This window comes from Trachemys scripta, chromosome 20 (genome assembly GCF_013100865.1).
Source record: "Trachemys scripta elegans isolate TJP31775 chromosome 20, CAS_Tse_1.0, whole genome shotgun sequence".
Lineage (NCBI taxonomy): Eukaryota > Metazoa > Chordata > Testudines > Emydidae > Trachemys > Trachemys scripta.
The window spans coordinates 7,297,923-7,319,794 of record NC_048317.1 but is presented as its reverse complement, the minus strand read 5'-3'; the positions used below and the strand labels follow the sequence as shown (position 1 = coordinate 7,319,794).

The window sequence follows — 21,872 nt, the reverse complement described above, 5'->3', positions numbered from 1 at the left end:
TTGAGATGTCATGGTATTGTGACGTCATAGCGGTAAGCAAGCTGCGGTGGCTGAGTCTGTCAGCAAAGGAAGAGACCAGCCTTGAGACTGGGCAAAGCTTGGGCTGCGATGGGGTGACCAGCTGTCCCGATTTTATAGGGACAGTCCTGATTTTGGGGCCTTTTTCTTATATAGGTTCCTATTACCCCCCACCCCGTCCTGATTTTTCACATTTGCTGTCTGATCACCCTAGCTGCGCATCCCCATTTCCAGGCCCCTCCAGAGAAAGGCGGGGGCCCACCCCCTGCCATTTCACCCCAGTTACAGTTGTTTAGGGGCCCCCCCGGAGCTCGGTGCACATGTTCCTGCTCTTTCCCCCGCCCACTTCACTGGACATGTGCCCATATCCAAAATGGCCGCCGTGGCGGCCGAGCGCCGTCACGTGACGGGCCTTGCCGTTGGAGAGGGCGGGCCTCCCCGCCCCGTCGCGCCTGCGCCGTGAACGCGGGGTGTGCGCGTCAGTCACTGCTGAGCGGCGCTCGCGGAGAGGCGCCTGGTTCCTCCGCTGAGGGGACCCGTTTGTCTCCGCAGGCCGCCGCGCGCGCCCCGCCATGGGCTCCGAGAAGGACTCCGAGTCGCCCCGCTCCTCCTCCATCCACGCGGCCGCCCCCAAGTGCCCCAAGCCCGGCCGCCGCCGCCGCCTCTCCTTCCAGAGCGTCTTCTCGGCCAGGGCCGCCTCGGCCTCCGGCGGGGTGAGGGGCCGCCGCCGGGCCAAGGCCGAGCCGCCGCCGCCGCCTCCCGCCCCGGCTCCCCCGCCAGCCGCCCCGCCGCCGCCGGCGGAGGAGGCCCCGGCGGCGGCCGAGGCCGAGGCGGAGGAGGGCGGCGCGGAGGAGCTGGAGTGCCCGCTGTGCCTGGTGCGGCAGCCGGCGGAGAACGCGCCGCGCCTGCTGTCCTGCCCGCACCGCTCGTGCCGCGCCTGCCTCCGCCAGTACCTGCGCATCGAGATCACCGAGTCCCGCGTCAACATCTGCTGCCCCGAGTGCAGCGAGCGCCTCAACCCCGCCGACATCCGCCTGCTGCTCCGCGACACGCCGCACCTCGTCGCCAAGTACGAGGAGTTCATGCTGCGCCGCTGCCTGGCCGCCGACCCCGACTGCCGCTGGTGCCCGGCGCCCGACTGCGGGTGAGTCCCGGGGGACGGTGGGGCTGGGAGAGCCTGGGGAACAGTGGGGCTGGCACCCCCTTCTTTGGGGGGCAGGGCTGGGAGAGCCTGGGGAACAGTGGGGCTGGCACCCCCTTCTTCGGGGGAGTCTAGCCTGGGACAGTGGGGCTGGCACCCCCTTCTTCGGGGGGCAGGGCTGGGAGAGCCTGGGGAACAGTGGGGCTGGCACCCCCTTCTTTGGGGGAGTCTAGCCTGGGACAGTGGGGCTGGCCCCCCTCTTTTTGGGAGGGGCTGGTGTGTGTGGGGGGGGAGTCTGACCTTGGTAGAACCCTGCGGATAGTGAGTCTGACTCTGGGGAGGAACAAGGGGTCTGTTCCCAGGGCAGGGGGATGAACTGTAGGAGAAGTTCAAAGCTGTCCCTAACTTGAGAGGGATGGGATCCTGCCTTCCCTTTCTCCTGGAATCCTGACCCTGCTACAGGCAATGGAGGTTTCCTTCACTCTGCTGGGAGGTGGGTTCCCCTCCTGTCAGGAGTTGCTGAAGGGAATCACTGCCCTTTTGAATGGGTGGGGATATAGGCTCTGTCTTGAGTTTGCTGTGGCTCTGCCAGCCTGCTGTCTTGGGAAGGTGGGAAGGGACCCTGGGCTTTTAACTGGGACTTCTGCAGGAGAAATTGTGAAACTGATCCAGAAAAATACCTATTTTTTTCTAATAATGCTGTTAGTAAAGGTAGTGGTGTGGCAGCCCATTTCCATTTTCTGCAGGGCCATTCATTATGAGCTGCTTGGGAAGGAAGGGGCATACAGCTTTGCTTATGTGTAGGGTTTTTTTTTTAAAGGGACACAGTAAGAAACAGCCAAGTTCTAAGACCACAGCACAGGAGATGTGCCAGTCATTGTAGACTAAATATGCCTAACTGAGCTCTTTGTAAATAATTGGGAGTATGAGGGTCAGACTATAAAACTGTCATGTTATGATTTTGAGCTAGGGCGAGTCATTTGCCCTTTCTTTGCCTCAGCTTCTGTCTTTAAAATAAGGATGGTACTGTTTACCTAGCCATCGTAAGTCTTTAGATGAAAATCCCCGTATAAGTTTTTTAATATTTAGTATTACAGTGACATGTAGGACTGTTTCTTCTGTTATAAGCCTATTCATCCCCCTAGAAGCACACCTCTGTAAAGAAAGGAGCATGGTCTAGTGCAGGGGTTGCCAACCTGAGCCTGACAAGGAGCCAGAATTTACCAGTGTACGTTGCCAAAAAGCCACAGCAACATGTCAGCAGCCCTCCATCAGCTCCTGCCCCACACACACACACTCCCAGAGCCTCACGCCTACCAGTAGCCCCGCCAATCAGCATGTCCCCCTTCCTCCCCGCACCTCCCATCACCTGTTTCATGGGGTGCAGGAGGCTCTGGGGGGAAGGGAGAGGAGCGAGGGCATGGCGGGCTCAGGGGAAGGGGTGGAGTGGGGCAGGGCCTGGGGCAGCACCAGGGGTTGAGCAGTGAGCACTCCCTGCACATTGGAAAGTTGTCACCTGTAACTCCAGCCCCGGAGTCAGTGCCCTATACCAGGAGCTGCATATTAACTTCTGGAGAGCCACATGTGGCTCCAGAGCCACAGGTTGGCCACCCTTGGTCTAGTGGCTTAAATAAATTTTTCTGTCTCCACCAGTGACTCAGTCTGTGATCTAGGGCATGTCACTTAACCTCTCTTTAGCTAGCTGTGAACTAGACCAAATCAGAACCGCAATCATGCCAGTATCCTCTTCCTGCCCATACTTTTCCATGTCTTGCAGATACCTAGACATTTTCTTATAGATTCAGGTGGCTAGGCTTTAGTTTGTGTAGGAGGCTAATAACTAACTGTTTATTAGACAGTGCTCCCTCACTATAAAGCTGATGTTACAAACCAAGGGATTTGAGACCATGGGTTGTGGGAGCATGGAAAAGTTAAGCTATAAAGTGCCACCTTTCCAGAGAATGTTTCAGAATGAATTCCCAGGGGTTTTCAGTTGTGATCACATCTTCGTTTCTCTAATTTAAAAGCAAGGTTTATTCTGAAATAATGGGAAGTATGGGGTTTGCCCTACTATGTGTGCTGCTGAGAGCTAAAATAGAGTTGGTGAGCTATAGAAATTCTTTCCACACTTGCAGGAGGAACTGTAAATTCTGGTTTTCCTCAGTAACGGAAATCTTTACCAAGTAGGCACCAGGGTGTTGAAGCACAATGGTGGAGGAATAATGTTGAATCATATTGACTCATTCACTAGTTGCTTAAGTGAGGAACTGTCTAACTCTGGCCAAAACTCAGTCCATCCAAACATGGTGACTTGCTAGATTAGCATATTGTTGCTTTCGTTTTCTCTTCTCTTTTTCTTTAAACTAGGCTTATCTAGGTTTCTGATATAGCATAAGCACAGACTTGTTGGTAGAGGGGATTCTGTATTTTATCTATCCAAGAATGCAGCAGAAACAAGCAGGAGCTAGTTTAGCTAGGAGCTAATACAATCCCAGCTAGTGGGGATGTTATGGGAAGTTTTGTCCTAGTGTTCAGAGCAAAGGTGGCAAGATTCCTAAGATCTAATCACAGCTTTGTTACAAACTCTGACTGTGGGCAAATTGCTTAATCTCTGTGTCTCACCTGTTACATGGGTGCTTGTTACATGGTTGCTGTGTAAGGATTTATTTACTATTAAAGCTTGTTCCTTGGGTGCTCAAGGTTACGTTAGCTTAAAACAATCAAGGTTTTTGATATTGCTGTTTAGGGTGACTCGTAGGCATTGGGGACCAGATCAGGGAGATAGATCAGATCATACTCCTGACATAGTAATGCCCTTGGAATCTGCCTTGCTACTCAGCTAGAGAAAATGTAGTTACCACTTGCTGAGTTTTCTGTTTTACTGATATGATGTTTATCAAAGTATTTGGTTAAAAATGTAAACACACCAAAGCCAATTGAGACTGCCTGGCCATGAGAAGATGTCCCCCGTATGGCCCCTAAGGACATTACTTTTTCATTAGTAGTCTATAGTGTGCACCTAATAAAGTTGCTGCTGTGGCAGGCTTCTGAAGGCTAGTGTAACATTGATCTTTGTTGCGCAAACAGTTGATGCCATCTGGCTGTCCTTGCCCAGTGAGCCAACAGTTTGTACATAGGCAGCTTACAAAAGGTTTCAAAATAAACTATACAGTTGATATCCCCTCCCCTTCCTCTTAGAAACCAACAAGCTGGGTTGGGTCATTTTGTGAAACTCTGCCGGTAGACAGGGCATCCCTGCTATCTTCACTGTTAGTGACACTTTAACAAAGGCTGTCAGTATCAGTCCCGAGGTGGGAAGAGAGGTTATTTACCCTAAAACCATTTTTCTTGGCAGACTTGTCTAGTTGTCCTTGTGTAAAGCCAGGAATACCATTTTTTTTCAGTGCCTGGATAGATGGTTCACTTTCCTGTGGTACTGGTGGCTGAGCTTGAGTGGCTAGTATGAAGGACTGGTGAGCAAACTTGTCCTCAGAAGTTCCGATGAATGTCACGCCCTCTCCTTACCACATCACACCCCATTCAGGAGTGTGGAGCGTTTGACTCTTGTTCCTCTCCAGCCATGCATGCAGTTTTGAGAATAATTGTGCCAAGAGTCTACTGGACAGATCTGTTCCAAAACACAAGCCATGTGGCATGCAGCATCCTGACTGGCACGCCTCTGCATCCCACCCATGTCAAACAACTTCATAAGTGAGCAAGCTTAGCTATGCTGTCTAGAGAGGTAAAATATAGACATGACATTAGAATCTGTTTCCATGGCAATGCTGGTCTTTTGGAGCACCATCAGCTCTTCAGACAGATACAGATTTTTGTCCGCCCATTGCAATCAGCTGGTGCTGCTGTCTGGTATATGTCTCACTATATCTCTACTAAAGGCTTAGGGAAACAACTGAACTGTGTAGGCTGAACTAAGTGAAGGAGGCTGAACTTTATTGTGGTGAGGCAAGCGCTCCCTCAGAGCAAATGGAGGAGCAGGCAGGCATCTCTGTGGCTGTGAGAGAGTAGGCTTGGAGCAGCACTCTATAGTAATATTGGGGTTTATGGTAGAGGCTTGCAGCCACCCTGGGATGTGGAAAGTGATACTCTTTGTCACTCCAACAGATGTGGTTATACCTGGAAATGACTAATTGTTGAACTGCAGGGATGTGTCAAAGGCCAGGTGAAGAAGGATGCACACATGTTAACCATTCAGCCCCTGCAATGCTCGGTGTAGCCGGATGCCATCCGTGTTCTGGGTAGAGCATTTGATTAGCCTCTTGGGCTTTATAAAAAAAAAAATCAGACTGAATTCTTAAGAGGCTAAAAAGCATGTAGTTCACTCCACACCAGTGAGCTTGTTGCTGTTAGTTGCTATTTTAACTTTGGGACTAAAAATCCAGTGCTTAGTAACTGTTCTGGGGTTTTGGGGTGTTTTTTTTTTTTTTTTTGTTATGAAAACAGTACTGTCTGAGATGGCCAGAAAAGCTTCAGAATTCTCTAATGCAGGGTCAGTTCAGTACATGGCAAGGCTTCTTAGGGTAGCATGTTGAGGTATCCTGGCCTTCCTGATAATATAGTTGTCAGGCCTCAAAATGGCTATAACAGCTGGCATCAAAGTGTTTTCTTTAGAAGCTGTTAATATGTCTCCCTACTAAGGAGTTTGCTGTAGTCTACTGGTAGGAGGTGAGGGTGTGTTTGTAAGATCCCTCTGACAAAATGTTCAGTAACGAAATGCAGCTTGAGTTAATCTTTCCTAGATTGCCTGCATCCTCTCTCTCGTCCAGCATTGGTCTCGAATGCCAGAAATATAGTAGCTGTTTGCACATGGAGGCCCTACAGTCGTGTCTTTCAGTTCCTGATCGTCAGCAGGGAGGCATTGTTTGTCTTTAACAGTTATGCTGCACCCAGGCAGGGTCAAGTTGCTCAGACTCCCACGGGATATGAATCATTGTGGTATGACACATTCAGCAATTCTCACACTGCTGCTTCAGAAGCTGCAATACAACTTGAATTCCACAGGCTCTAAAAATAAACCAATGGTGAGAGAGAATACCTCCACTTATAACACAAATGCTGCAGAAAACAGAATAAGTCACCCTGACTTCTGTCAGTGTCACAAGTCAGCTTCCCTAGAATAGTGCTCTGTATAGTGCATATGAGCTTCCTTGTAAACGTACCTGCTAAATCTCCACATTACCAGCTCAAACACATGGTGATCTCCCCCCATGTTCCCCTCTTCTTCTCAGTCTTCTAGTTCTTTTTGTAACTGATTAATTTAAGACTGACCTATGAGAGAAGCTGCAGAAAGCCAAAGCACCCTTTCAGTTGTAGTTCCTGCTAAATTGGGAGGATATAAGTGGAGGACTGTTCTGCATAAACACTTCTTCCTCTAGAGATCACCCAGAGCTCCCTTCCTGAAATAGCAGCAGCTCTAAACTCCTTTTGTACATTTTTTTTAAGAGCCAATCAAGTTTTTGTAACATGATAAAACAAAGATTCAATTTAGTTTCATTAGGTCCTTCTGGAGCTCCTCATACTTCTTTCTGGGCTTGACTAAATGAAGCAATTAGTACAACTAGCAAATGAATGTCAGTATAAACAAATGGAAGGTAATGTGCATTGGAAGGAGCAAGCTGAGTTAGTCATAAGTAGCAGGGTCTGAATTGGCTGTATCCACTGAAGCAACAGAACTTGTAGACTTGGAGGGCAGGTCAAGAAGTTGAAGCTGGACAAACTTAAAAGTTTACTCCTTATTTCTATTCTAACAATTAGGTTAATTAACCACTGGAACAATTTACAAAAGGTCATGGTGGATTCTCCATCACTGGCAATTTTTAAATAAAGACTGCATATCTTTCTAAAGAATGCCCTAGGACTTTTTCTGGGAAGTTGTATGGCCTTTGGTTATACAGGAGGTCAGACTGGAAGATCACAATGGTCCCTTCTGGCATTGGAATCTATAAAGAGAAATCTATTCAGTATGCAATAGTGGTCAAGAGAAGGCTGTCAACAGGTACAGGGAGGAACATCAGATATACCATTGTATAAATGGCATCCTTGCCTCATGTAGCTTAATGTTGGTCACCTAACCTCAAAACCTATAATAGAAAAGATCCTCGGAATTGGAGAAACCAAGAATTTAAAGAGAGCTTGTACAGAAAGAGCCAGCTTCCATATCGGGAGAAATAGTAAAGCTTAATTTGGAAAGGAGACAAGCAAGAGGACTTGATAGTGAACCCCAGTCAAGCATTATGATTTACCTGTCCCATAGTTAGGGCCCTACCAAATTCACGGTTCATTTTGGTCAATTTCACAGTCATAGGATTTTCAAAATAGTAAATTTCATGATTTCAGCTATTTAAATCTGAAATTTCAGAGTGCTGTAATTGTAGGGGTCCTGACCCAAAAAGGAGTTGTAGGGGGAGGGTGTCACAAGGTTATTGTTTTGCCAGGAGCCCAGCCGCCACCAGCAGCAGAGCAGAAGTAAGGATGGCATGGTATGGTATTACCACCTTTACTCCTGCGCTGCTGCCTGCAGAGCTGGGCCCTCAGGCAACAGCTGCCACTCTCCGGCCACCCAGCTCTGAAGGCAGCGCAGATATAAGGGTGGCAATACCGTGACATCCCTCCCCCCCAACTCCCTTTTGGATCAGGACCCCCATTTTGAGAAACCCTGGTCTCCCCCCCCGTGAAATCTGTATAGTATAGGGTAAAAGCGCACACAAGACCAGATTTCATGGCGGGAGACCATAGTTCACTGTCCGTGACGCATTTTTCCTGGCCGTGAATTTGGTAGGGTGCTACCCATAGTACAAAATTGCATTAATCTCCACTGTATAAAAGTAACCATCCATTACTCACCGCTGCAGGCTACTGAAACATCTGTTTTAAATATTGAAGTGAAGAAACAGCTATGAAAGAATAGCATCTCTAATTGGACCCTAGCTAGGTTTAAAATGACATGGATAACTGATCTTAGGCTTCAGGGCATAAAGCTGCATCAGCTAAGGTCACGGAGAACTTATTCTTCCTTTTGCATATCTCCATCCCTATGCGTATCCATGGTAGAATTGCTCAGCTGGTCAGTTGAATTAGGGTGGTGTCTCAGACATCCACGTTAGCTATAATATATCTCTATCTAATCAGGTAGATAATGATACCTTCCTCTAAGTCCTTTACAACTAGGTCTGCAGCACCCTCATCAGGTTGATAAAGGATTTGTTGTAAAAGTAGGTGTACGTAGGCTGTAAATGTGTAAGGCTGTATTCTGATGCATAGGAGGGAACTAGCTAGGGAACCATCTAAAATTCAACTGCCTCTGAGGTTGGGTGGCTGTGCTTATTCAGCAGCAAATCTCAGTGTTCCCCAACAGATGGGCCACTGAAGTGTTCTGGTATATCGATTCCTGTGTTCCTAAGATAACTTTCTGGCTTTACTAATTCTAGTATCTGTCTTCCTCAGTTACGCTGTTATTGCCTATGGCTGTGCCAGCTGCCCCAAGCTGACTTGTGAGAGGGAAGGCTGCCAGACTGAGTTCTGCTATCACTGCAAACAGATATGGCATCCAAACCAGACCTGCGATATGGCCCGTCAGCAAAGGGCTCAGACGCTGCGGGTACGGACGAAGCACGCCTCAGGCCTCAGTTATGGACAGGAATCTGGACCGGGTATGAATTAACAAGCTTCTCATTAACCAGTATTAATTACATCTGTGAAGCCAGGAAAGAGATCCACCTGTTTTGCAGCACTTCCTGCAATCAAAGTGGGGTATTAACACCTGGCAGGGAGCATAACCACTTGGCACAGATGAAGGACACCAGCAACATTGATTTGGTCAGCTCTGATGCTCAACACAGCTTCCCTCCCTTGCCAGTAATGGAGTAAAAATATCTGGCCCGACAGGCTAGTTACACAAACTACTAATGGAATTAAAATTTGAAGTTCCACAATTGCAGTGCCTAATTGCATATGGTCACCTTATTCTGCATGTAGTACCTCCTGCTGACCCATTACACACAGTAAGCAGCTACCTTTTGGTCTGCTTTGATCTTTTAGATGTTCTTAAAGCTCTTGCTGATCTCAATCTCAGACAGGAAAAAAAGGGAAATTTTACTCTCTCAAAATGTGGCCTCCGTTTTGTCTGCTGTTGTGAGCTTTAGCAACATTAATGCCTAACCCAGAATTGGGAATTTAGCTCCCTGCTCTGATAAGTATTAGTAATACCATTATTTATAGGAGAGAGATGCCAAACCACATTTGACTGGTAAAGAGCTGCACTCTAGATCAGCAGATATTCTGATTAAATAGTGCTTTTAAAAAGGTATCAGTGATTCAGAAAGTGAACTATAAGATCAGTTAATAGATTCCTTCTCCCCCAAACAAAACATGTATCTTCTCCTGGCATGCTACTCATTACAAACACATTGTTCCATTTGCACAATAGCTGGTTTCTGTGTAAGGCTGTAAATGTTTTAAAGGTGGCTCAGGTGTTATTCCAGACTAAAATATACCTGAAATGTACAGAGCCCTGATAATGAACACCATAAACATTGCAACCACTGCAAGACAAAATTCCCAACACAAACCAACAAGCAATAATGAACCTCGGATCCCTACTTGCTGCCAAAGGGGATTTGTGGAAGTGAGGCCCTTAACAGAACTTAGCCATCAGCCCTGGGGAGATCAACTCCAGAGAAAGAGGTTCCCTCTGTCTAGTACAAGTTGGTCTCAGAGCAGCTGAGTCCCAGACTGTTTAGGGTTTTAAAGATTGCTACCAGCACAATGAACTGTATGGGGAACCATTGCATAACTTTGATCACAGGTGACATTTTAGAATGACTTATTTTGTAAATGGCTATAAAGGGGCATCTGTCCATCTCCTTGTTGTGCAGTAACTGGTGGATGCCAATCCCTTTAAATGACTAAGTACCCAACTGCGAGCACAGATTAGATACTTACCCACCAATACACTGATTTTCATCTGTAATCACAGACGCAATTTACGCCCACAAAGAGGAGTATGCCTTTCAAAAATGTGGGTCACAATTTCGGTGCTGTCTTGTCCTCCAGATAGAAGAAGAATAGAGAACACTTTTGGCCCTTAAATCGTGTTAGTGGTGCAGTTTAAAAATGGCTGATGCTCTTGGCTGGCTAGCCTGGGGCAGGCACAACTCTTTCATAACAGCCTCCTTTTATGATGTAGAAAACACTCTTTAAAATGCTGTTCTACGTGGTGTATGCTGGCCAGACAAACAATGCTAACTTGTTTTAGTGGAATGAAGTACCAGTATAGAGGTAGCTCCCCACCTTTATCCTGTAGCACTGAAGGATGGAATCAGAACCAGACACCTTTGCTTTATCTCTTTGATTAAGGAGAAATAATAATCTGTTAGCCTAGATGGACAGAATTTGACATGCATTGTCTTCTTGAGCCCACCCTCCTCAAACAAAAGAACCCAAGTAAATTCCTCAAGATGGCTAAGGTGTACAGAATCTGACTTGATCCCTTCCCTTCCTCCCCAAAGCCGATGACATCAAGCCGTGTCCACGTTGCAGTGCTTACATTATCAAGATGAATGATGGGAGCTGTAATCACATGACTTGCGCAGTGTGTGGCTGTGAATTCTGCTGGCTGTGTATGAAGGAGATCTCAGATTTGCATTACCTCAGGTGAGATGGGGAGCAGAATCCTCTGGGCCTCCGTTGTTAAAGTCTGATGTTTGTTTATATTTTTGTATTTAATGTATTTAATTTCTCCAGCTCCTTACAAATGCACCCCCCACAAACACAGTCCCCATCACCTGGAATAGGGTGAAGCTCTGAGTTTCCTCACAACAGCAGTGCACAGTGGTCCCTTCTGACTGTGGTTGGCCCCCACTGATGGAACAGTGTGGGGAAGCGCTTAATGGGATGAATGTTCAGTGTAGTCCCTTCACACTGTGGAGTCATTCATTCTTTAGGGCCAACTGGATCTGGGGAGAAGGAGCCTTTCTTGCACAATATCCACCCCATTCCCACAAGTCATATTTTTATGTGGATATTGAAAAGACAACTTATTTCCCCTACAGTCCCTCTGGCTGCACGTTCTGGGGCAAGAAGCCGTGGAGTCGCAAGAAGAAAATTCTCTGGCAGCTGGGCACATTGATTGGTGCCCCTGTAGGCATTTCCCTCATTGCTGGCATTGCCATTCCTGCCATGGTCATTGGCATCCCAGTGTACGTTGGGAGAAAGGTAAGCATGGTGGACTGGAGATCAGAACTAATGGAGTGAGCAGATTAAAATATTCGCTCTTGGGAATCCTAGGTGTTTTTCAAGGATGTTAGGCTAATGGTGGTAAGTGTGGGATCTTTCCATACAGCTGCTGGAAACCCAGCTGGCTTAGGCCAACTGGAGATCACTATTTCTTGGGTTTTATACCTAGTGAGTGTGGAAAGTATGATGGCTTGACAGCCCTGGACACTGAAGTTCTCAGTCAAACGAGCATGTGCCTCATGGGCACTAACAGTGCAAGGTTCACATTGTTCTGCCAGTATGCCTCCACCTTGAACCCAGTGCATCCCCATAGAGAGGGGAACTGTTTGTCTAATTCTTGGCCTCTATGGTGACTCTTGTGCCTTGGGCTTGTCCAATAATAACTGAACCCTGATCCCTTACCTCACTTCACACAAGTTATCAACCAATTCTGATGGTGATGACTGTCTACCAGTCTGTCCTGGATTTGTAGCAGTGACTAGAGGTCAGAGGCTTCATTTTCCCTGAGTCAGCCAGTCCCTTGTCCTGCCTTTATTGGTGGACAGACATTAGGTGAAGAGGGAGACGGTTCCATTGCAACATTGTATCTCCAGCTTGTCCTTACCCTTGAACAGACGCACTGGCTACATCTGATTGAGGTGGTCTGTGGGTGGGGTGGAGGTACATAAGAATGGCCATACTGGGTGAAACCAATGGCCCATCTAGTCCAGTATCCTGTCTTCATCAGTGGCCACTGCCAGATGCTTCAAAGGGAATGAACAGAACAGCAATTTTTTTTAGTGATCCATCCCGTTGTCCAGTCCCAGCCTCTGGAAATCGGGGGCTTAGGAAAACCCAGAGCATGGGGTTGCACAACTGACCATCTTGGCTAATGGCCATTGATGGACCTATCCTCATCAGTGGCTATTATGGGTGATTTTAAGGGTCGTGTGACTGGCATGTATGGCAAAGTTGTAAGGTCATGAGCATATTAGTTTCTCATCCTAGTGGATGCTCACTGGCCAGGCTGTCCATTTTCTTACCTGGTATTTCCTGCTCTCCCCAGATCCACAGCCGTTATGAGGGAAAGAAAACCTCTAAGCACAGGAGGAACTTGGCCATCACCGGTGGAGTCACCTTGTCTGTCATTGCATCCCCAGTTATTGCTGCTGTCAGTGTTGGTAAGTAGACAAGGCCAATTTTCCTCGTGGTTAGTCGTTATTCATAGCTCTGCTCTTCATTTGTCACTCCTCTACTATTCTGACAGATATTGGGCCTCCTGTTGTTAAAGTAGTAGGGTAGCCCACAAACTCCTACAATATACCTGTTGGTGGCTTCCCCACTTATCTAACATGCTGTCTGCAGAGGCTGCAGGTCCTGGTATTTGTGGCTCAAGACTGAGCACTGTGTAGAATGCTCCCTGTAGTGTTAGTACCCACAGTTCTGCCAAAGAAACTGGTTTTTATGCAAGTTTGATATGCTGGCAAGCTGCCGCTGCAACCCTCATGGAGTCAACTTGTTCTTTGGCTCTGTCCCAAGACTGGTATTGTTCCGCTGCGGGTTTCCTAGGGGTTATAATGTAACTCTGGGCTGGAAGTGAGTTCCCTTGTCCTGTAGTGTGATGGTCACAGCTGTTGTTTGTATGAGGGTAACACCTAAGAACCCTGTCATGGACCATGACCCCATTGTGCTAGGCAGTACAAACACAGGGGTCCCTGCCCCCAGAGAGTTCATGCTGTCTATCCGGCATGCCTCAGTCCCATTGTCATCTGATATTCCTCTTGACCCACTGTGTCCTCTGTTGCAGGTATTGGAGTCCCCATCATGCTGGCCTATGTCTATGGTGTTGTGCCAATTTCTCTCTGCCGAGGAGGTGGCTGTGGAGTCAGCACAGCCAATGGGAAGGGAGTGAAAATAGAGTTTGACGAAGATGATGGACCCATTACAGGTGATGAATAACTTTTCACTGTCTGTGTAGTCTGAAGGGCTGGGAGGAAACGAGCAAGGCCTCACTGTGGGACTGTCCCTTGGGATTAATTGGGATGGATAATCAGCCCTTTTCAGTATGTCAAGATTTCTAGCTTTCACTTCTGTGCCACTGTTTCAAGGCTAACCTTGTACACCCTGCACTCTTAACACAAAGCTTGTGTGGGAAGCACCATAGTGCCTTTTCCTGGGAGATCCCCAGCCCTTTTCCCTACTGGAGAATGAATCTGAAATCGGTATTGGAAGTGTTGCTGTCTGACGTATAACCTAAACCCAGGGGTGGGCAAACTTTTTGGTCCGAGTGCCACATCTGGGAATAGAAATTGTATGACGGGCCATGAATGTTCACAAAATTGGGGTTGGGGTGTATGTGTGTGTTGGGGGGGCTTCTGATTTGGGGGTGCGGGTTCCGGGGTGGGGCCAGAAATGAGGAGTTCGGAGTGCGGGAGGAGGTGAGGACTCCAGCTGGGAGTGCAGGCTCTGGGGTGGGGATGAGGGCCTTGGGGTTTAGGAGGGTGCTCCAGGCTGGGTTAGAAGTTTAGAGGGGGATCAGGGCTGGAGCAGGGGGTTGTGGCGCATGGGGAGGCTCAGGGGTGCAGACTCCGGGCAGCACTTACCTCAAGCAGCTCCCAGAAGCAGTGGCATGTCACCTCTCCAGCTCCTATGTGGAGGTGCGGCCAGGTGGCTCTGCATGCTGCCCTGTATGCAGGCACCGCCCCGATCTCCCATTGGCTGCGGTTCCCGGCCAATGGGAGCTGCAGGGGCAGTGTTTGGGGTGGGGGCAAATGCAGAACGGAGCCCCCTGGCCGCCCCTATGTGTACAAGCTGGAGTGGGGCTATGCTCCTGGGAGCCACATGGAGCAGCCCCCGACCCTGCTCCCCAGCTGGAGTGCCGGAGCAGGGCCATGCCGCTGCTTCTAGGAGCCACATGGAGCAGCCCCCGACTCTGCACCCCAGCTGGAGCCGGGCAAGCCGCAGACCCTGCTCCCCAGAGGAAGCTTGAGGGCCGGCTTAAAACAGCTGGTGTGCCGGATCCGGCCCACGGGTCGTAGTTTGCCCATCCCTGCCTTAACCCCTAACAGGATGCCAGTGGCAGTTCCTTTACACTGTTTAATGTTCAATGTATCTTCTTTGCCTGTCTCAGTGGCAGATGCTTGGCGAGCTCTGAAGAACCCCAGTATTGGTGAGAGCAGCATCGAGGGACTAACTAGTGTGTTGAGCACCAGTGGCAGCCCCACGGATGGGCTCAGTGTCATGCAAGGCAACTACAGTGAGACGGCCAGCTTTGCTGCTCTTTCCGGTGGTACCCTGAGCGGTGGAGTCCTCTCTGGTGGAAAGGGAAAGTACAGCAGGTAACTGAACTGTCTCAGATCAAGGCAGAAAAGGGGCTGAGGGGTCACAAGGTCTAGTCTGTTGTGAGGAATGGTGAGGCTTGTTAGCTCGCCAGGGATCTGTTTGGGTTAGTGGGTGGCACCACTGATGCTTGGGATCTAATCTCAGTATCACTTTTTAAACCTCTTGACCTATGGTAGAATCAGGTCCAATAAACTATGCTTCAGCTGTTCCCCAACCTTGTCCCTGTTGCAAGAACACCAAGTAAATAGCAGGCACAGCACAGTCTGGTTTGGTTATCTTTCTCCCCGAGCCTTTCTAGCTCCTTGATGGCAGGAGATAGTGCTTGGGGTTGATTTGAGGAGCAGCAGAGATGGAAGTGTATCAGAGGTATACTAGTTTGCCATATAAGGCTCTTGCAAACATTTTGCTGACCTAGTCTAGTGCTTCAAATGTCTGTTATTCCCTAATAGCCTTTAGTGATCGGGACTTAGGTTATAAGGTTACGCCACAGTTTTCCTCTGAACCTGCCTCTGAGTCATTCCGGCCATGTAATTGGAGACATGCATCGAAACTATAGCCCAGAATATAATCATAGCTGTGTTCTGGATCTGGAAATCTGCCTTGCACAGGAACTGCATGAGTCATGGGTATAAACACAATCTAACTTGGATACGGAAAACAGACCGAGGAAAGGGCGGAGCCACAAATGAGGCTAATTTAAAAGGTTCATCTGATTTTAAACTTCTTGGTGCAGACCTGGATTAGCCCAGAAGGCCACCTGTGCCCCCGTTTTCGTGTTCTAAACGACTATTGTTCCTGTAGTTTTAAGAAATGAGCTAGGCTGTTCTGTGGCCCTTGGCCGTGTTGATGACTCTGGATGTTTCCCACCTCTTCCCAGGCTGGAAGTGCAAGCAGATGTACAGAAGGAGATTTTCCCCAAGGACTCTGTCAGTCTCGGAGCAGTTAGTGACAATGCCAGCACTCGGGCCATGGCTGGTTCCATCATCAGTTCATACAACCCACAGGACAGGTACCTAAACTGCCAATGCACAAGTGTATGGGTAATATGGGGTGTGGTGGTGGTGGGGTTTGAGGGCAATGGAGAATGTGCATGTTGAAACTTGGATTTTAATGATTGAAGGTATATTCAGACTCCCACAAGCTTTCTTTTCCTTGGTTAGCTCAAGAAGCATTCTCCCTTCACCTTCCTTTCCAACTGTTTGTAGTTCAGTATCATTCACCACCACTAGCAGAGCCTGTGTTGAGGTCCCTGGGACAGCTCACTCACTTTAGTTCTTCTGTCCTGCAAACTCAGCAAAGAATCCCTTTTTCTAGCAAAGCACCACCTGTGGTTGTCTGTACTTGTCTCTGTTGGAACTCTGTAGGTGGGATGATTGTACCATACGCATGGTGTTCATAACTGCACCACCTCGCCAGGTAGTGTCAGTGGTTCCTTCCACTACAGGGCATAATTAAGGGTTGGTAATTGGAAACAATGGGACACATACACAGGGAAACCCATTAAACATGCATGGGTTCCAGAGACTGTCTGAATACTTTTAGGGTTATGTATCATCATACAGTAACCTGCCAAACTAGTTGGTCATAGTACTTCCTTGCTAAGCAGTCCTCTCGTGTCTGGAGTTGTTGGTGTGTCACCTCTTTACTGAAGTTACAACATATTTCCCCTAGCAAGGTCTCACTAGCTAGAAGGGAACATTTCCTTGACTTAGTCTTGCACAGAGTGATGGCTCGGGACTGATGGAAGCAAACTGTTCCCTAGAGGTTAGTGATAGGAATTTGGATCTAGGGTTGTTCCTGCCTGTGCCACAATCTACCTTGGTTTCCCTAATTACCAAAGGGGAATAATCTTATGAGTGTAAATTATTGTAGTATTGCCTGTTGTCAGCATGGTGTGGTGAATGGCACTCCCATACTTGCCTCAGTCATGAAGCTCGCTGTTGAAAAAGCACTCAAAGTAATGTGCTAATATTAATAACCCGAGACTTCTGCTGTAGCTGGTAACTGACCAAAGTGGTGCTTGTTTCTGCAGAGAGTGCAATAACATGGAGATCCAAGTGGACATAGAGGCCAAACCTAGTCACTACCAACTAGTTAGTGGCAGCAGCACAGAGGACTCGCTCCACGTCCACACCCAGATGGCAGAAAACGAGGAGGAGGAGGAGCAGACATGCAAACACCAAAGCTGTGAGCAGAAGGACTGCATTGCCAGCCAAACCTGGGACATCACCCTGGCACAGCCTGAGAGCATACGGAGTGACCTGGAGAGCTCCGACAGCCAGTCAGATGACGTGCCAGACATTACCTCGGACGAGTGTGATTCCCCCCACCCTCAGACTGTAGCCTCCCCACAGACCCCAAAAGCCACAGGTGCTGAGAGCCCGAGTGCCCATCTGAGCCAATGTGCCCAAGAAGAAGGGCACAGGCCAGAGGAAATAGTCTCTAAACTGGAGTGCATTGAAGCCAGAGTATGAAGTTGCCTCCTCCAGAGAAGCACGCTTACAGTCACTGCCCCCTTTGTGGGGGGTTGTGTCCTTTGTTGGCTTCTGTTTGATTCTCTGGCCAGCTTCCCTGGTCTGACCCTGAGGGGAAAGATGCCATTTCTTACATGATTTAAAAAAAAAAAAAAATCCCCCACCCTCATTTTTAATTTATTGGTTCAAGCGCTTTGAGAGGTGTCTGAATGTACATATGTATGTGTGCGCGTATCCTGTGTCTCTGCAAAAATACTAGTAAAGGATTGTTTTAATAAAGATTTCTGTTGTAATTCAACTTGCATCCATTTCTTCCTTGTCAGATTTAAAGAAGTAAAATCCCTGTGCTCAGTGACTCTCTTCACTTGTTCCTCTGCTCCTCTGTTGGAGCTGCTGGTGGAATTGCCGCAGTAGCTGCAGGCTTCTATGCAAACAGGTGTGACTACGGTTACAAATGTTCCTGGTTTGAAACTGGGTTGTGGCAGGGAGGCCTTATTCTCCCTCCACGGATCACTTCATCTAATGTCACTGAGGAATCTAGGTAGCGTGGAGGGTCTGGGGGGGAAGGTAGGTGTGTATTGTCTGCCCTCTAGAGGCCACTGTCTGACTTCTGGGAAAGACTAACACGGCTGCTACTCTGAAACCTGTCTGACTTCTGGGAATTGCTACTTTGGCCTAATTCTAGATGAGATTTCTGAGCCAGCACACACTTCACCGTACTCTAATGAACTCTACTCTGTCCATGGAGGTTACTCCTGACCTACGCTTTCCGGAATGGAGAATAGGGCTGCACTGGACAGGAGGAGCCATTTGGAGGTGAACGTCTCCAGTGTGCTGCGGAGGAATCGAAATCGGATGCGGAACAATTGCATGCTGTATGACAAAGCAGTGACAACTTGGCAACTTCCTGTCCTGCTTTGTGGTGTTTCCCTGCTAGCAGGGCGGCGTTCTAACACAACTCTACACACAGTCCCTCTACACTTCATCTTCTCCCCCTCCTCAGCCAGCCAGGCAGCTACTGGTCACTGCATTTTGGAAATACCAGAGGCTATTTAGCAGCCGGAGGTTGGAGTGGGACTAGCCGAATGCTCTCTTGTCTGAGCTTTGCTGTGAGCCAAAGGTGGCTTACTAGTGTCACTGAGAATGGACCTGCTTTCCCCTCCCAGTGAGTGGAGTAAGCTGCAGAGCAAGGACTGGTGGCCATGAACTTCTTCTGCAAGGTTCAGGTAAGATTTGGGTGATGTTGCTTTGGATGGGGCAATATGGAGACTGCAGCATCCACCCACCACGTCACTGTCTGCTACAAAATCCAGCTAGTGCTAAAACAGGCCCATTAGTCAATGCGATACAAATAAAAGGAACCTTTCCTGACTTTCCCACCCCTAGGTTGAGCAGCTGCCCAATCAAGAAAAAGGGCCTGACCCAGAGACCAGGATTTTAATAAGGAATGAAATTGCAGCTCTGGGGCTGACTCATGTTAGCAATGTACCAGTGACAACTTGCAGGAGAAATGGGGTGAGGTGAAGCAAGTACTGTACATAATACTCCAGCGCCCCCTACCAGGGTGTGCTGGGTATTGCAGTAGTGACTGCCAACTGCAATAGGTGAAAGGGAATAATAGCCCACACCATAAAGCAGGAGTGGGGATTACAAAACCCTGACATAAGCAATATAGAAAACATGATGGGATGTGCAGATCCTGTGCTCAGCTGAGGAAACTTCATATCCTCATTTAGTCACAACTAGTTCAGCTGTTCTGTTGGCATCACAGATGTTCTAATCAGTATCTTGTTTTCATGATCTTTGTAGAGAGTCTCTCCTAGTGAGGAGGATGGTTGAATGTGGCTTGGCGGCCACAACTGGAGAGGCACAGAGGCAGTGGCAAACACCGTGATCAAGAGCAGGTAGTGGGATTAGAGGGACCTATGCTTAGAAACAGGGCGAGGTGGGGAAGTCCCTGGATTATCCAGTAGAGCGCAGATCTTGAATCGGATTAAGGCCGTGGGGGGGTGATATGGCCCTGCTTCCCAGGCTGTGTGAACAGTCTGCAGCATTTCACACCCCTGAGGTCGATATCTGGAGATGGGGGAGGCCCTGTGAGACATGCAGATACAGAGCTTGGAGTTGGGTGGCAGCAACAGGGATGGCACGAAGAGTAGCTGCACAGCAGTAGCGTAGAGAGTTGAGACCACAAGTGGTGGTGGTGGTGAAATGTTTGGTGGCACAGATTGCATTAGAACTTGTAGCCTTGGGTGCATGACTTTGGCAACTGCTAGTGAAGAAAAGACACTTCCATCATGAGTCTTTCACTCCTGCTTCCCTGCTCTCCTTTTGTCAGCAGGTTAGGTGGAGCTTGGGCGTCTTTCGCACAGAAGCGATCTCTGTTGGTAAGTGTTCTGCTCCTGTCCCCATAGAAGTGCAGTGTCCTTCACCTCAATACCCATCTCCTTCACTGTATCCAGTTCTGTCTCCACAGGAGATCATACTGTGCAGGATGGCTGCCTAGCAAGGAGGTCTTTGTAAGGCAACTCAAGTGTCTGTAGTAAGGAGAAACTGAACAAAGCCTTACACAGGGCACAATGCAAGGCAAGTAGTAACAAGACATCCCAAATGGAGGAAAGAGTGCACAGCAGGCACTGGGCATCCGCTGCACTGGAGTAGGAGAGGCTGTAGTAATGAAATGATGGAGCAATTTCTAATGACTGAGTAGGACAAGAGCCTGGCATGGAGCTCAGACTGAGAGGTGAATTATTAACAACGTCTGGCTGGCTCCATGGTGGCACCTGCCTAATGCTGTAGTTGTGGAAGGATTTTGAAAATACCACCTTAAATAGATTATGGCACTTCCATAAGAATTCAGCTACCTCCCGAGTTTTCATTCACAGCCTGCCTGTGTTTCTAAGGTCTGGAGATTGCACGGGATAAAATCCTGGTCCCATTAAGTCCATAGAAATTCTGTCAACTTAGGGCCAAGATTTCACCCATACTCTACATTTGGAGACTTGATTTCTTCTCCCCGTGGGCTCTGATTGGGACCGCTTTCCACACAGCTTTTCAGTGCTGGATCTCTCTAGTGCACCCACCACTGTCACATTTAGGCACCGAGAGGATGCAGAAACTGTAAATCTTTGTGAGTAGGAAGGTTCTGTCTTGAAATTTGTGTGCAGGCTCTCCTGGGAGCTGAAATCTTTGGGGGGGCTGTGCTAACCATCTGCAAGGGTGGAAGGAGAAATCCACAGAACATTAGCAGCAAAACTGCTTAAAATTGAGTGAGCGAGTGACCTAAAATGCCTGGACACATCAAAACCCCCTTGTGCTTTGGGGATGTGACAATGGAACATACAGTCCAGCTGAGCTTGTCACCCAGCTGAGAGAGGCCCTCCCAGCTCTCCTCCAAGAGAGCCCTGCCTGCATCATGGTTATTGCTTGTGCAGTTCTAGCAGGTTTTCTGTGATCATAGTGCAAAAGGATGGCTTGAGAGCGGCAGTTGTAGTCCCCAGGGAGGAGTGAGATGAATCCTTGCTCATAAAAGTCAAGGAAACCATGGAAGAGCTCTCCTAGCAACGCTGTTGCTAGCATGACTTCAGCTGTAAGATGCATGGGGGAGCCTTAAAGCCAGCACTTCCTGAAGAATGTTTAGTGATTGCATCTTCGGCATGCGACTGTTTGGGGAAAGCCTACATGCAAGCCAGTGGAAGGGTAGGGTGCAGAGTTGCTGGGGCAGGCATGACATGGTGCCCCATGGTATAGAAATGTAGATAGAATCACCACCCTGGGATAGGGTTTGAAGTGTGCAATGTTACCGCTTCCAAGATGGGGAGGTCAGCAGGGTGGGTGGACGGACACCCTCCAAGCAAGAAGACTGGGGAGTCTTGGAGATTGGCAGCTGCATGTAGATGGGTAGCAAACGCCCCGTGTAAGGAGTGGGTTGCCTGCATGGTATAAAAACTCTATCTTGGGATTTCTGTTAAAACTACTCATGTCGGGGACCAGCTCCCTCGCTCTAGAGTCCCGCTGCACTGCAGGCTGGGAGCCAAGGAACCTGGAGCCACAGGATCACACGGGAAGCATGGTTTCAGAGTAGCAGCTGTGTTAGTCTGTATATGCAAAAAGAACAGGAGTACTTGTGGCACCTTAGAGACTAACAAATTTATTAGAGCATAAGCTTTCGTGGACTACAGCCCACTTCTTCGGATGCATATAGAGTGAAACATATATTGAGGAAATTATATATACATATACATACACATACAGAGAGCATGAACAGGTGGGAGTTGTCTTACCAACTCTGAGAGGCCAAGTAAGTAAGAGAAAAAAAAAACTTTTGAAGTGATAATCAAGATAGCCCAGTACAGACAGTTTGATAAGTGTGAGAATACTTACAAGGGGAGATAGCTTTGTAAGTATTCTCACACTTATCATCAAACTGTCTGTACTGGGCTATCTTGATTATCACTTCAAAAGTTTTTTTTTTCTTAATTAATTGGCCTCTCAGAGTTGGTAAGACAACTCCCACCTGTTTATGCTCTCTGTATGTGTGTATATATATCTCCTCAATATATGTTCCATTCTATATGCATCCGAAGAAGTGGGCTGTAGTCCACGAAAGCTTATGCTCTAATAAATTTGTTAGTCTCTAAGGTGCCACAAGTACTCCTGTTCTTTTT

At 48.2% G+C, this 21,872-nt stretch overlaps 2 protein-coding genes across 2 annotated transcripts in view; both read left to right on the top strand.

Annotated features, from left to right (window-relative positions):
• The first annotated feature begins 497 nt into the window (after positions 1-497).
• Positions 498-17,503, top strand: RNF19B (ring finger protein 19B). Its single transcript, XM_034754181.1, has 9 exons — positions 498-1,162; positions 8,621-8,826; positions 10,684-10,828; positions 11,227-11,389; positions 12,456-12,570; positions 13,197-13,337; positions 14,520-14,727; positions 15,609-15,740; positions 16,764-17,503. Exons 1-9 carry the CDS (start codon positions 591-593, stop codon positions 17,203-17,205), a joined length of 2,124 nt encoding a protein of 707 aa, XP_034610072.1. The 5' UTR covers positions 498-590; the 3' UTR covers positions 17,206-17,503.
• A 750-nt stretch (positions 17,504-18,253) lies between these two features.
• Positions 18,254-21,872, top strand: part of TMEM54 (transmembrane protein 54) — an 11,494-nt gene continuing 7,875 nt past the window's right edge. The window contains exons 1-2 of the mRNA XM_034754217.1: positions 18,254-18,431; positions 19,547-19,592. Of these exons, the coding sequence (XP_034610108.1) occupies positions 18,408-18,431; positions 19,547-19,592 (70 nt within the window). The 5' untranslated portion in view covers positions 18,254-18,407. The remainder of the gene's footprint in view (positions 18,432-19,546; positions 19,593-21,872) is intronic.